The 14888-nt window shown below is 43.9% G+C and overlaps 1 protein-coding gene across 6 annotated transcripts in view; it reads right to left on the reverse strand.

Annotated features, from left to right (window-relative positions):
- Positions 1-2316: 2316 nt before the first annotated feature.
- Positions 2317-14888, reverse strand: part of KBTBD11 (kelch repeat and BTB domain containing 11) — a 28780-nt gene continuing 16208 nt past the window's right edge. For 5 of the 6 annotated variants that reach the window (XM_039531782.1, XM_039531779.1, XM_039531781.1 and 2 more), the window contains one exon: positions 6359-14290. In XM_039531782.1, the coding sequence (XP_039387716.1) occupies positions 11319-13298 (1980 nt within the window). In that variant the 5' untranslated portion in view covers positions 13299-14290 and the 3' untranslated portion in view covers positions 6359-11318. Of the gene's footprint in view, positions 2437-6358; positions 14291-14888 lie in introns of those variants that run through there. The other variant, XR_005596605.1, reaches the window with a different exon arrangement.

The raw sequence follows: 14888 nt of genomic DNA on the forward strand, positions 1-14888 counted from the left end.
TGGCCACACAGTGCTATTACACAGACTAACTTGCCTGTGCCAGGAGGTCATCTGACCAGGGCCTGCTCAGGGATAGGCTGCCGCAGCATGCCTGAGTCACTGCAGGCTCTGTTGGAGCAGGGAGTCATGACAGCTGATTGAGCAGCCCTGGTCTGGCTACAGGTTTGCCTCACAACTATCATCCATGTATAAAGTAGGGAATGTATTATTTTATTTAAAAATACATAGTGTCCTTTTCAAATGGCAGAAAGAAACCCAGAGGAGCAGGGACCCCTTAAAGTTTCACTTCTGTTTGATATGTGTCAATGTTGATATAAATCACTGCTCTGTAGACCAACCTTTGTACTTTGCACCTGACAAGGAGAATTCCTCCAGTTTTCCTAGATCAAAAAGGAGCCAATGAGGAAGACAAATTCATAGCAGAGTGGGTGAGAGGGAAATAATAAGGTCTCTGTTTCCTCAATAAAATACACTAGGAAAACCACAATCAGGACCAGAGGCCTTTTCTATTTACAAATGCAAAACTGAAGATACTGCACCAAATGCTGTCCTCAGTTACCTGATTTTGTATTGTTACATATGTGTAAATGAAAATAGAATTAGGTCAATGGAAAGCTTAATGAGTCTATGGTAAACACTGTTTACAATCACATCCCTGGATCAATAGGTTCATCTCCTATATTCTGTCCCAACAGAAAAATAGCTTGTTTGCGGCATAACTTCTGAGTTTGAACAGGGTGTTGAACTAGCTCATCTCCTGAGGTCTCTTCCAACCCTAATCATCTATGATTGATGTCAGCCAAGACGTGTGAAATAACTGCTCTGTGGTCTGTGTGTGTCTGGATCTCTGTGCAAGGTAAACTAGCACTAAAGCCTGAGAGTCTGGGGCAAGTTTTCAAAGAAAAACAACAAAGTGTGGGCATAACTAGTCAAAGATGTACTGAGCTGTGAAGGCAGCAACAGATGAACTCAAGCAAATCTCCTCAGGTAGGGGGTACTTAAATTGAGAAGGTCTTTTCCCAGTGGCACCTTGATGTGGAGAGCCAGGACAACCCTGACAACTTTAACTGCTTTGGAAGGAGACATGGACGTGAGGCAGGAATTCAAGCACAGCACCTCTGGAATGGATTATTAAGATGAGCAATAGATATTGAAGTTAAATGCTGACTCAGACCTCACAATTTAATTTAAAAAATAGACAACAGCATCTGAGAACTGCATGACCAATTCACAGGCAGATGTGAAATTCTTCTTTTGAATGAGATTGTCTGGATTTGTATAAAGCACCACCCAACTTCCATGGTGGCTCCTGGTGAAATGACTTTGCAGGGTTCTCAGAAATTTAGGATTTTAAATGATATTTTATAGGGGTCTCAATCACCTACAATGTGTATTTCATGTACTGTTTATTGACCTAGCATAATTGCCACCATTATTTATACAATAAACACAAGACAAAAACTCCTGAGCCTCAGCTGGTGTAAATTGGCATAGCTCCACTGACTTCAATGGGCCTGGATGATAAAACATGCATTGTAACTATAGATGTCCTCAAGCTGAAAAATGTGGCTCGCTCTCTGTCACCCTTCTCCATTCCTTCACTACCTCCCATAAACAATGGTCAGATTTGTTTGGATCTAGAGTCTTGGTGTGGTCCATGACAAATATAGGAGGAAGATGTGAAATTCATTGACATAGCCACTCCTCCCGAAGTTCAGGAGGTTTTGAATCTGAGATTCAGTGTCTCTAATTCTAAGCGAACCCTAATCTCTGGGTATGCCAGCGCATTAGGGTACTCCTCTATCAGGGAGAGAGGGTTGGGTGGGATATCTGATCCACCCCTGTACCTGGAATAGTCATTGACCCGTGACCTGTATAGAGTGGGTGTAAAACACTACCAGAACAGAATTTTCCACTTGCACATTTTGCACTTACTTTTCAAATGTGCAAACGGCTGCAAAGCTAAAGGGAATCAAATCCGGAGCAGATAGATAATCTGTTGCTATGGACTAAGCTCTTGAACAGTGAGCTAATGCTTTCTAAAGTGTGTGGGAAAGAATCTAATACTATAAGAGCATGTGTTCTTCCTTCCTTCCTCCCCTCCCCAGTAGCTTCCTGCATAGTCGCTGTAGCCAACCTGTGGTTATCTTGCCCCTCCCTTCAAAGTCCTCGGTGACCACATTTTTTAATGAATAAAAGCAGAGGTTCACTAAATAGCGTCATCAAAAAAGACATTAGTTGACACTGCCCTGAGTCTGCACTATGATCAATTTTATTTCCTTTAATGCTTTTTTCTAGCAAGCACAGTAAACAGCCCCTGTTTTTATTTAGCCTACCCTTCTGCTGGAGGACAAGATAAACCAATTCTCTTCTTCATCTCATCTAGAAAGTTTTGTTGTTGTTTGTAGGTTAGCATATATTCCTTTTCTTTCTTTTCTGCAAAACAAAAAAAGTATAAACAGGCGAGGGAAAGAGGAAGTCCCTGGCAGAAAAGGAAAGTTACTGGATTCTTATGGTGATTGAAGGAAGTTACTGAGTCAGCGGAGTCCTTTCACCTTCCCAGTGACCTACTGGAAGAATTGTGCAGAAACAGAAATACAATCTAACCTGCAAAGGAAAAGACAAACGTCATCTTAAAAATATCTCTGGGTATGCCAGTGCATTAGGGTACTACATTCAGAATTGTAGCTGTTAGCACACTCAAAGGGCAAAGTTTGCATGGGGAGGATTTAAGAACATTATACATGTATATTTTTCCCCTTCTTTCCATGGCCTGTTTGTCACCACAACCACCTTGATTAACTTAAAACTCAGCATCTTCCATAGGTTGTAATTCCACTCCTAACTGGCAAGCAGGTGTCACTGCTGAGCCACACCTACTTCATCCTTCTCTGAAAAGCTAAGAATATTAATAACTGTTTCTGGTAGCCATCCACAATGTGTTAGACTGTACAAACCTTTTAGTCTGTCACGATTAGACATTAGAAAAACTTCCTGCCGGCGTAGTTAAGCACTGGAATAAATTGGCTAGGGAGGTTGTGGAACCTCAATCATTGGAGACTTTTAAGAGCAGGTTAGACAAACAGGAATGGTCTAGATAATTAGTCCTGCCACAGATGCAGGGGACTGGACTAAATGACCTCTCGAGGTCCCTTCCAGCTCAATGATTCCTATAAGAAACCTGCAAGCTGACAGCGTCATGCTTACAGACTAATATGGATATAATTGTCATGTCCTATTTATAATATGCATTTGTAAACACAACAGATTAACTAGACTGTAAACTTGTTGGGACCACCTTTTACTTCTGTGCTTATAGAGCGCCTACCACAATGGGGTCCTTGTAGACCTTACCACAGTACAAAATAAATAATCAAGAATAATAATGTGTTGCTCCCTTTCTCCCCACCTACTAGGCTTTTTGTTTGTCTCTCCTTAGATTATAAACTCCTTGGGGAAAGGATTGTGCCTTCTTATATGCTTGACATGTGCCCAGAAGGGCATTGGAGCAGTCAGAAATATGTAATAATTTACCTCACTTGTAGCCAAGAAGCTGATCAACATCCTCTTATTTGGGTTCTAAGGGCATGGCTGCACTTGCAGATGTAGAGGGCTGTGAGTTAAACCCATCTTCGTAGAGTGCAGTAGGGAAAGCGCTGCAGTCTGTCCACACTGACAGCTGCTTGCATACTGGCATGACCACATTTGCGGCACTTGCAGCGGCATTGGAAACGGTGCATTATGGGCAGCTATCCCAGCATGCAAGTGACTGAAATGTGCTTTTCATATGGGGGTGTGTGTGTGGAGCATGACAGGGAGTATGTTGTGTGTATGTGGGGGGAGAGAGAGTGGGTTTTGGGGGGTTGAGAGCATGTCAGCATGCTGTCTTGTAAGTTCAGACAGCAGCAGACCCCTCCTCCTCCCCGCCTCTCTCTTTCTCACACAGCATTCCACGCTAATGGCTTGCATGACGGCTGTCAGAAACGGAGCTTTGAAAGGGCATTTCCGCATTCCTACAGGAGTTCAAAACAATGACAAGAGAGTACCAGCAGCGCTGTAGCCATGGAGACAGAGCGCTCTACATGCCTTGCCAGTGTGCACAGGGAGTGAGCTAGGCCGCGCGGGGCTCCTTTATTGCGCTGTAACTCACAAGTGTAGCCAAGCCCTTAGCAAAGTTTCTCTCTCTTGAAGCGACTACAAAGAAGCACACACTATAGGTGTAACCCACACACCTCCTGGGTGTGGTGCTCTGTCCCATCAGTGGCACCAAGACCACTTAGAAATTAATGAGTCTGCTCTACAGCAGGGATCAGCAACCCTTGGCACGGGCCGGTTTGTTTACCTGCCACATCCGCAGGTTCGGCTGATTGTGGCTCCCACTGGCTGTGGTTTCACCTCTCCAGGCCAATGGGGGCTGCAGGAAGCAGCGCTGGCTGAGGGATGTGGTGGCCACTGCTTCCTGCCGCTCCCGTTGGCCTGGAGCAGCGAACCACAGCCAGTGGGAGCCGTGATCAGCCGAACCTGCAGACGTGGCAGGTAAACAAACCGGCCTGGCTCGTCAGGGTACTTACCCTGGTGGGCCCTGGGCCAAAGGTTGCCGATCCCTGCTTCACAGTCTTCACTAAGGGCCATGTGGCTTTTAGCTCATCCAGTAGAGGATCATGTATTAAGCTTCAGAGGTCCCAGGTTTGATCCTGCTCACCAATGACCGGTATTACATAGGCATCTAGGTGTATTTACAAGGAAACCTTTGAGATACTCAAGGTCACATCAAGCAGTGAAAGCATAGAGGCCGAACATTTGAGAGGGACTGAAAAAGTATACTGCGCTTGATACCACAGAGAACATACCCCCAGATAAGGAGGACTTTGAAACCCTGATCTATATAGCCTATGTGCTGTAACAGGTAGCTTCAGTGCTTTTACTTTTCTCATCTGATAATTAAGCATGTTGCCTGTGGATACAAACTAGGTTTGGAGCCAGTCATCACTAATTTGCTGTAGACACAGCTGAAATTTGACCCTATGGGCCTAATCATCCAGGGAGATGGGTGAACACAATTTTCACTAAACTCAATGGAACTTGCATGCACACCTCTCCTAGGATGAGGCTTGATGTCAGCACTACAGTCCCTGATACCTAATTAGGCTCCAACAGACTTATTTAAACCCACACAGGATGTGTGAGTGGAAATCTAGGAATTTATATGCTCAGGGGATTGGAAATGGTGTACATTTAAATTGCGGGGGAGCAGGGGAAGGTGTCCACTGAACCTTACCTATTCTTACCCTATCCAGTTAAGTGCTTTTCTTGCTGCATTCTTCTCTTCTGGCCTCTCAGTGAGTTACACCAGATGAAACACACTTGCAAACAGTGGGTCAAATTCAGTGGTGAGGTATATGCAAGGGAAAGGGCAAACTGCACAGTGGTAAGGTGTATGTGAGGACAGTTTGAGTTATTCCATATTTATACTGGTGCAACTGACAGCAGAATTTGGCCCTAATTAGGTAAACGTAAGGGTCTAACCTGGTATAGTTTGCCCATCAGGGTAGCTGGGGGAGTTAAATTTACACCAACTTTGAATCTATCTCATCTTGCCTATGAGTTTGGCCCCCAGATCTCTTTCAGTCTGTCTGTGTTTTAACTTCAAAAGAACTGGACTCCAAATTACTCACAAGAAAAACAGCAGCTGGAGACAGAGTAGTAAATTTGAACTGGGGGCTTGATGGTACTCACACTTGTGCCAATCTGCAGTAATTCAACTGAAGTCAAAGGAGTGGCAGTAAACTGGTGTAAGTGGAGAATCTAGCCCTATGCCTCCCTTAGATTTGCCAACTATCAGGAATCTGACATCTTAAATAATATCAGAATATGCTCAGGCAACCTTAACTGTAACTTTAGATACAGTTAATTAATGTATTTTAGCTTCTTTATGGAAGCAACAGGAAGTAGAAATTAACCATGCTGTAGTCCCCACAACTTGTCTCCAGGTTTGGGGGTGATATCACTTCCCCAGCCTACCACCACTGCACCTACACAGCAGTCAATTAATTGGGTTTTTTAATAGCAAAGTGGATTTCAACTTTGTAGTACAAACACATTACAAAAAGAAAATGTGCTCTTTCAGCTGGACTAGCAACTGTTTTCAAAGCACAGTGCATTTTTTTCAAACTTTTGTAACATGAGCATGAATACCATTAAAATGTATGTGCCAATTATACTGTACTTAGAACTTCAATCCCCTGCTGTATGTTAAGAATGTACACAACACTGTTTACTTATTGTAAACAATATAGATGACTAGATATAAAATAAAGAAATGTAATAAAGACTAAAGAAAGGACACTGACTACCCGCAAAGCCCTAAGGGGAGCTTTTGTATGTATTTATTCCATTACAGCATAAATTAGAGTACATAAAAAGCTTTACAGTGATTTTTGCCTAGATATTTAAAACTGAACTGTTAATAAATACATCAGTTACAAATGTAATTCACCTGAATTGTGCACAGTGCCTGAAGCATTTGCATTAGTTAGTCTGTGATAAATGACAGTATCAATGTGGTCATTTTATAGTTTCACAAATTTGTCTAGGGTTTATTCACCACTAACATTAACGCTTAAGAGCAAAGCATGAGGTTGCTGCAATAAACTAGCTCACTGAAAAATACTGTATTTGTTTGAAATGTGCTCCAGTTATGGAAAAATATAAATAGGAAAATGTGTTTACTAAAATATTTTAAGATGACTGGCCATGTATTCCACACTGGCTAAAATACTACTTTGGGATTCCCCAATACCCTCCCCAACCATTATTTTGTTTGCTTTGGCTAAATATATGGTAGTTAAAAATAAATAAATAGAGCAGGAGACAAATTCACATTTTCTCCTATCTGCTGGATAAATGCTGATAACTTGTGAAACTGAGAGAGCCTCTAAAATACAAAATAGAATACTGATTCCTAATTCTGGTAAATTTACTCCAGCAGCTCCTACTAGAATACTTTTCTTAAGCCACAATGAATGGTGTGACATCTGTGGCATTGGACATTTGTGAGGGCAGAATTTGACTCAGAGTTTGTGGGCCAAATTCTGTTCTCGGTTGTACTGGTGTAAATTAGTGGAATTATTCCATATTTACACTGATTTAACTGAGAGCAGAATTTGGCCCTCTAGGTGTACATACTACCCTAGTCTCCTACCTTTGGGTATTCACAGAATCATAGAATATCAGGGTTGGAAGGGACCTCAGGAGGTCATCTAGTCCAACCCCCTGCTCAAAGCAGGACCAATTCCCAACTAAATCATCCCAGCCAAGGCTCTGTCAAACCTGACCTTAAAAATCTCTAAGGAAGGAGATTCCACCACCTCCCTAGGTAACCCATTCCAGTGCTTCACCTCCCTCCAACAGGATCTGCCCAGCCTTAGATTAAAAGGTACTTTTTTTAGAAATTACTTAGGTCTACATTCTGCTATCACACCACACATAAAAGGCCTTTCAATCCACTGTGAGTTCAGTGCACAGAACAAAGGCAGGATATTATCCTTTACAGACAGATTCATTAAATGACTCACTACAGTTATTTTAATGGTACCATTAGGATATGATATAAGTAAGAGTTTCTCCTCTTTTCTTATGCTTTTATAACTGTACCAAAATCAATGTCATTGAGAAAAACTCAAACTAAGAAAAAAGTAACTCACTATAGAACTTCTGGTGTTTGTTCAAGTAACAAATGCTAGGTGTCACTATAGAGACACAAAGCAAATCAACCCAGTGCTGAGTTTAAGCTCTGTGTTTGCAAAATGGAAAGAATCTGTGGACCAGTCACTGGAATCAATGCTGTTAAAGTATGAAAAGCAGTAAGCTACTTATGAACAATAGATAACCAAAGGTACTGAGAGCAATCATTCTGATACCTAACCAAACAGCATAGGAGAGGTACAGCTTTCGTGTGAATAATTTATTCTTTTAGCAGTTGAAATTCTATCAGCTATTTATTTACAAGGGATTTCATTGTGCATGGAATTCACATTAGCTACTGCACAACAGTTTTATTCATTAAACAGCTATGATTAGCATCATTCCCATATTGTTTAGCAATTCTTGTGTTGAGCAAATAGGGATATTCTTTTGACAATTATTCCTTTGAATTGGTTTCAAGGGATAAACAGGAGTAACAGTGTTGAAGGAATTAAGGTTCTTTCTCATGTCATTGCTTGGCTCTCCGTCTGTTGCTAACTTTGCTAGTAAGGCTTGCATCTTCACTTCACTTGGTACATTCATAACTTAATTTAGCACTGAAGATATAATGGGAAAAAAGTCACAGGAGACCTACTTAAGAAACATGGGGCAGAGAATAGGAAACCAACTAGAAATGTCTTTAGTTACCAGAAAAATCAATCATCTGGCTGTGATTATGCAACTAGGGTATAAAGAAAATTCTATTTGACTGACTACTACTAATTAAAAACAGATTGTTTTTAACAGGGTAAATAGTGAGAGCACATTTTGGCCCAATACTATCATTCCTAGTCTGAATGAAATAGCGAAAATGTCTTCATGGTGTTTGTAGCACTTTTGATTTAATCTTGTTTATTTATTTTTGGTTGGTTTTGTTGTAAAGTGTATTTGCAAATATGTTTTCTAGTTATAGACAGCAACAAATATCTTAATTATCATAAAGGTACATTTCAAATCTTTGCTGGATGTTTGTGGAATATCTTTATAAATTTAAGGTCACAGTGATTTCCCAAAACTAATCAGGCAGCATTTTCATAAAATACCACCAAATTAAAATGCAAAGGGAAAAAAAGTTACAAACCTGATTAGCTTCCTCACTAGAAATGTAGTATAAATACTGCATTAGATAAGGTATTCAAATACGTAAACAATTGTATAACTGTACTATGAGATAAAACTGACATTTCAATATGTGCATCTGGTCCTTATACTGGTTCAGGCTCTGATCCAGCAATACTTGCACACTGCTTAGCTTTAAGCATGTGCAGAAGTGTTTGCAGTTACTGAGCTGTTAGCATTACCTGTGCTACAATTATATGAAAAATTCTAATGCACACAAATGATTTTTTCTTTAGCCTCACAGCTCTTCTTATACTTAGAAGGCAATAATATAATTAGGAGAAAAACGCAAAATTGTATTTGTCCAGCTGAGGAATTAACTAATCTGTTAAGTGTATCGGCAAGTAAAAGATCAATATCTAACTTTCACTTGTATGCACAACATAAATTCTAACTGCAGTGTTAAATCCCATTCAACCAACTAGCATGCTGACTAGGCTAAAATTTATATAGTCCAGTCATAAAATCCTTGTTCAGTTAACACTTCCAGTGACTTTATTGGGGAGATAATTTGACTAAAGGCTTCATGATTGCACCACTGGTTTCTAAATAGTATTCTAATCAGATCAACTGTATAAAACATCAAATAAACCATAAAGATAAACTCTGTGTCTTCTATCAGTCAAAATGATGTCTCATAGTAGAATCTGCTGCCTTTCTTTAGAAGTAGCAATGAGATAAGAATTTTACTGTTAGTACCCTGCTAAAATAAGATATTTTAATAAAACATAAGGATTCTTCTACTGCAGTTCTTTGATGTGAAGTTGCTATGTCTTTCTAGAATGCTGAATACTCATAAACAATTCTTTTCCATAATCAAGTGACAACTCCAGGCTGAATTAACAACAGCAAAAACACTGGGTCTATTTTAAGAAAATTGTTTCTCATTAATTACTGTAAAGCTAGACAGATTTGCTGTATCCTTCTATTGGATGTCTACATATAAAATGTATAAAATAAATGCAAGTGCGCTTTTTAATACAGCATGCCTGTTCAGAAGGTCTACACTTGTTTTTCTGAGTAACATGATAAAAAGTATGCTTCAACTTCCCATTATATCATTTTTCTCCTCCCTATATGCTGCTCCATAAACAATTATTTTCGAAAGATTCAGAATCCAAACAAAAGTATATGGTATCAGTATGAACTATAATTGACAATTGAATTATTAATTACAACACTCATTTACCTCAAATAAATAAATCAGTCTCTCAATTAAAAGATAGGGAAATCTCAACATTATGCTAGTACATACGTATAATCAGCCCGTGTAGCAAACTCTTGTTTTTCTTGTTCTCCAGTGATAGCCTTGTTCTATGCTGGAATAGTCTCTTACCACAGGCTACTGGACATAAAATGTAATATGTAAACTGAATGCAATCAGTTTTAAATAATTCACATTTGGTTTAGGTTCATTTTCATTGATTTGCAGCTAATTAAAGAGCAGTGAAATACAAAATGTTTTCCCCAAAAATCAGTGGCATCCACAGTCATGTCAATCTGCCATGAACTGAACAGCTTTGCTTCCTGTTTACTATCATTTAAAATTTCGGATAAAAAAGTAAAGCATTGTCTTTTACAGAAATTATCACTTCTTTCAGCCACAATTCTGCTGTGCTATGGTAAATTGACTTTTCCCCAGTATTCTAAATATGAACATGTGGCAGGCATTTGTGTTGCTTAAAAACTTTAAATCTGGTCTCTGTTAAATCATTCGTTGTGGTTGCAGATTCTTGGGGCTACAGTGCCATGTCTTCCTTAAAGAATCTATTGAACCAAAAATGAAAGGATGCAATTCAGATGATCTCCTTACACTTTTCTAACATATGCACTGTTGAGTTTAGCATCAAAAGTAAACTGAATTCCTTTATGTAGCCAGCAGTATTCACAACTAATATCCAAAACAGAGGAGAAAATGAATGGCAGAAGAAGCAGCCCCTCTTGTGTATATATACAAGACCAACACTATTATTAAATATTCCCGTATAAGCTTCTGTTTTCAGGGATTTATATAACTCCAGGAGGAAAGGTCTTCTCCAGATTGGGAACTGGCCCACATTATCCCAAAGATTATCCTATTTTAGCAGCTTTTCTTAATTTGCTTGGCTGCTCACCAGCGCCAAGGAGTGAATTCTTCCCGCATGAAGCAAAGTAAAGATTAGAGTGGTTATAACCAGCAGCGGCCCTAGATCCACATTTCAAGAGGGGCACCCCAGCCCTTTAATGCATGCATACCTTCTGAAGATGCTCCTAGTCAGGGGCTGTGGCTGTCAGGCAGGCCGCTGAGCTAGGGGCAGGCCCAGCTCCCTCTAATCCTGCCAGCTGGAGTAGGCCCCTGGCTAGATGTTTGCAGTGCAGTGGTGGAGGGGACCCAGACCAGCTGATGGTGGCGCCAGGCAGAAACCAATCGCAGCCCCTTCCTGCAGTTGATCTGGCTGCCCTCACGCCAGGCCCACTCAGAGCACCAGGGGGCTCTCCGGCTCCCCAGCTTTGTCTGGCTTCTCCGGCAGAGTGAGCACGAAGGGCAGGAGGACACCTTTGGCCTCGAAGGGGGCCTTGAGCAGCTCCGCATCGAAGCTGCCCGGCAGCCCCCCGTCAGCCTCCACCTCGCCGTCCTGGGCCAGGTTGAAGCATAGGGTTCCAGCCCGATTGACACAGTAGATGGTGCTGCCCAGGGCGGCACAGCGGAAGGGCTGCAGGGGGCCACTGCTGGGCCTCAGGGAGGCGCACTGGCTCCAGCGCTTGGCCACGGTGTTGTAGCGGAAGACCTCGACCCCGCCGGCCTGGCCCTGCTCGCCTCGGCTGCCACTCAGGTCGAAGCGGTAGATGAAGCTCTTGAAGGCCACCATATCGGCGGAGCGGCGGCGGCTACTGTTGTAGGGGCACTCCTGCCACTCATCCCGCCGGGGGTCGTACTTGAGCAAGCGGTAGAAGAGTGAGCCGCCTGACACGTAGATCTCCCCGTTGCAGGTGGTGGCTTCGTGTGCCACGGCGAAGGCACCCTTGGGCAGCGGCGCCACCGGGCTCCAGCGGTCGGCCCGCGGGTCGTACCTCTCCACCGTGAAGAGGCACTCGCCGCCCACGGCGTAGAGGTAGCCGTCCAAGGCCAGCAGCTTGAGCTGCGAGCGGGGCTGGCTCAGCGGCCGCACCTGGCTCCACGTGTCTGTGAGTGGGTTGTAGCAGAAGACCTTGTCGGAGAGGCGGGCGCGCTGCTCGCCCGGCGCCACCGCAATGCCCCCAGCCAAGAAGAGGTAGTTGTAGAGGACGCACATGGCGCAGCCCTTGGCGTTGGCCTCCTCGGGCAGGCGGGTCAGCACCCTCCACTCCTTGGCCGCCTCCTGGTAGCAGTAGATCAGGTAGCTGCTCTCCTCCAGCGACACCACAGAGGAGGGGCTCTGCGGCCGGCTGCTCTCCCGGCTCTGCGGCCTGCTGCCCGCGCTCAGCCTCTCGAAGGCGTCGCTGACCTCGGCCACCAGCAGGCACCGCTTGCCGGCCTCCAGGCGGCGCTGCAGGATGAGGTCCCGCTCCGCGCCGCTCAGGCGCCCGTAGACGGCGGGCTCCCGCAGCACCTGCAGGTAGTGGTCGCTCATGAAGCGGTAGGCGGCCTCCCGCAGCTCCGCCAGCCGCTGCTTCTTGGCCAGGCACAGCAGCTGGTAGCAGTTGTCGAGGCGCAGCTGGGCCCGCATGGCCTCGGCCGCGCAGTGCAGGGCGCAGGGCATCTGCAGCACGCGGGCGCCGCTCACCACCTCGGCCAGGTTGTCGTGGCGCACCTCGCCCATGCGGGCCGTGTAGACGTAGTCGATGAGCAGGCGCAGCGCCCCGTAGCTCACCCCCTTCACCCGCAGGATGTCCCGGGACGAGCGCGCGCGGAAATAGTCGCTTTTGGCCGCCAGCACCGACTTGTGGGCTCGGATCCGCCGGCCGGACACTTCGATCACCAGGTCCGGCTCCTCCGAGACCGGCTGCTGCGGGCTGCTGGGCTGCGCTCCAGCCTGGGGGCAGTAAGTGCCAGGCGGCGGCCGGGCGATGTCGGCTCCTCCCGCCTCCCCCTCCTCCTCGGACGCCGCGTTGTTAATCTCCCACTGGCTCTTCACCACCCGGCTGCTGGCGGAGGCTGCGCCGGGATCCTGCTGCGGAGCTTTGTCCCCCGCCCCGGGCGAGCTGAAGCACAAGGAGGAGCTGAAACCGCAGGGGGCTTGCAAAGGGAGCGCGGCGCTTTCCCCACCCCCGCTCTCCTCGTCCCCGGCTGATGCGCTCCCTTCCGTGGAGCCGGGCTGCGGCTGGCTGCCGTTGCTGCGCTCGGCTTCCCCCAGAGCTTTTGCCGGGGGTCCTAGCTGCTGCTCCGCTTCTCCGCAGAGCCTTTTCGGACAGGGCTTTGCCTCACTGATATTCCCATCGCCTGGATAAAGGACACAGGATAGGACTGAGTTCTCCATGGCTCTAGCAGAGGCTGGAGCTGGCTAATGTCCCCCCACACACACTCTCTCCCAGCTCAGCAGCGCAGTTAGCCACCCCTTAGCCTTCCTCTTCTCCCCCCGTCCCTTTTTCCTTTTTTTCCTTTGTGGTTTAAGGTTGAACGTTACTGTGGGTTTTTCTTGCTCAATTCTCCTTCTTGGCACATGGTCAATTTCAGCCTTGTTTCCAAGCCTGGACTCCTCTCACATGCTGACAGCAGAAAGGGGTGTGGCGGCAGCCGTCCCTGCAGCCACTCGCTGCTGAACTTTTGAACTTGACTAATTTCAACATTGTATAGATATCTGTAACGATAATGTGTTTCCTACAGCTTGATGGCTCAGACTTTCCTTGAGTGGCATTGACAGATCAATGTATAGTAATAAAGTATCTCACTTCCTGGACCTTGGGGGAGTTTGATTTTTTTTTTCCTGGCGCAATTTAATTTTCTATGAGCCTTTTTCCTATTTTTTTTCACAGTAAGCAACACATGTTCTTTAACAAGTCAAAGATCATTCAGTTTTAATTTACCTAGATGTTCATATCAGCCTGCATTCATCTCCCAAGATCAGTTTGACTAATTGCACTGTTTTATTTCAGCTCAAAGAGGAGCTAAACATTTTCCTTGGACTTTCTGCTCTGAAATTTGCAGCAACAGGGTCAACTAAACTTGCTGATGTGTGATTACATTCTGCGATTAATGCCCCAACCCCTGAAGCTGTTGTGCTGGGTGGCATCCTTTTGTGTTGTTTGTTCAATAGACTGTGTTGAGGAAATGTGATCCTTTAAGATTAGTCTTAAATATAGTCATGTCCATAATTTATTCACCTTAAGCAACTACTTTAATGGCAGAAACCAATTGCAGTTCTGAACAGTTTTTAAATCAGTCAAGATTTCCTTGTAAATTATAGGCTCCTTGAGATTCAAGGTTTCTTCAGTTCACTCTTTCTTGCAGGATCCAATGCATTTCTTGTTCCTGTTTAAAAGAAAATGTAAAAAAGTCGATCAGTTTAAAACAAAATAATTTTCCATTTGTGGTTGTTATTAGAGTTTATTCCAGAGGAGTTTTGTACTAATATAATTGAGTTTCCTTTAATGGTAGATATTGCATCCTGAAATTTGATTATGAAATTGACTAAAATGAGGTTAATGCAAACCACAATTGTTGCAAAATACATATTAGAGAATTGCTTGATACAGTTATGAAAAAAACAAAAAGTAAACTGACAAATGTGTCACTGACTGATGTGGGTTGCTGTGTAGTCCCATAGGTGGATACATGAAGCATCTTGGGAGGGTTTAGGCTTCTTGCTCATAAGAATAAGAAATGGGTGGGTTCACAGTATATAGGTCAGTACATGAAGTTTTCACTGGGAAACTGGAGGTCTGTGGGCCATGGTTGAAAGTTAGATTAGATTTCCAAACCACAACCAAGGAGATTTTTTAAAAATCTTTGTTACATAAATGTAGAATTTTAGTCACAGCTCAACTGAGACTTTTTTAAAAAAGGATTTTCCTAGGTTTTGTTTAAGTTCCAATCACTGATAATTATCATATTGTCAGTAAATTGTGTT

This window comes from Mauremys reevesii, linkage group 3 (assembly GCF_016161935.1).
Source record: "Mauremys reevesii isolate NIE-2019 linkage group 3, ASM1616193v1, whole genome shotgun sequence".
Lineage (NCBI taxonomy): Eukaryota > Metazoa > Chordata > Testudines > Geoemydidae > Mauremys > Mauremys reevesii.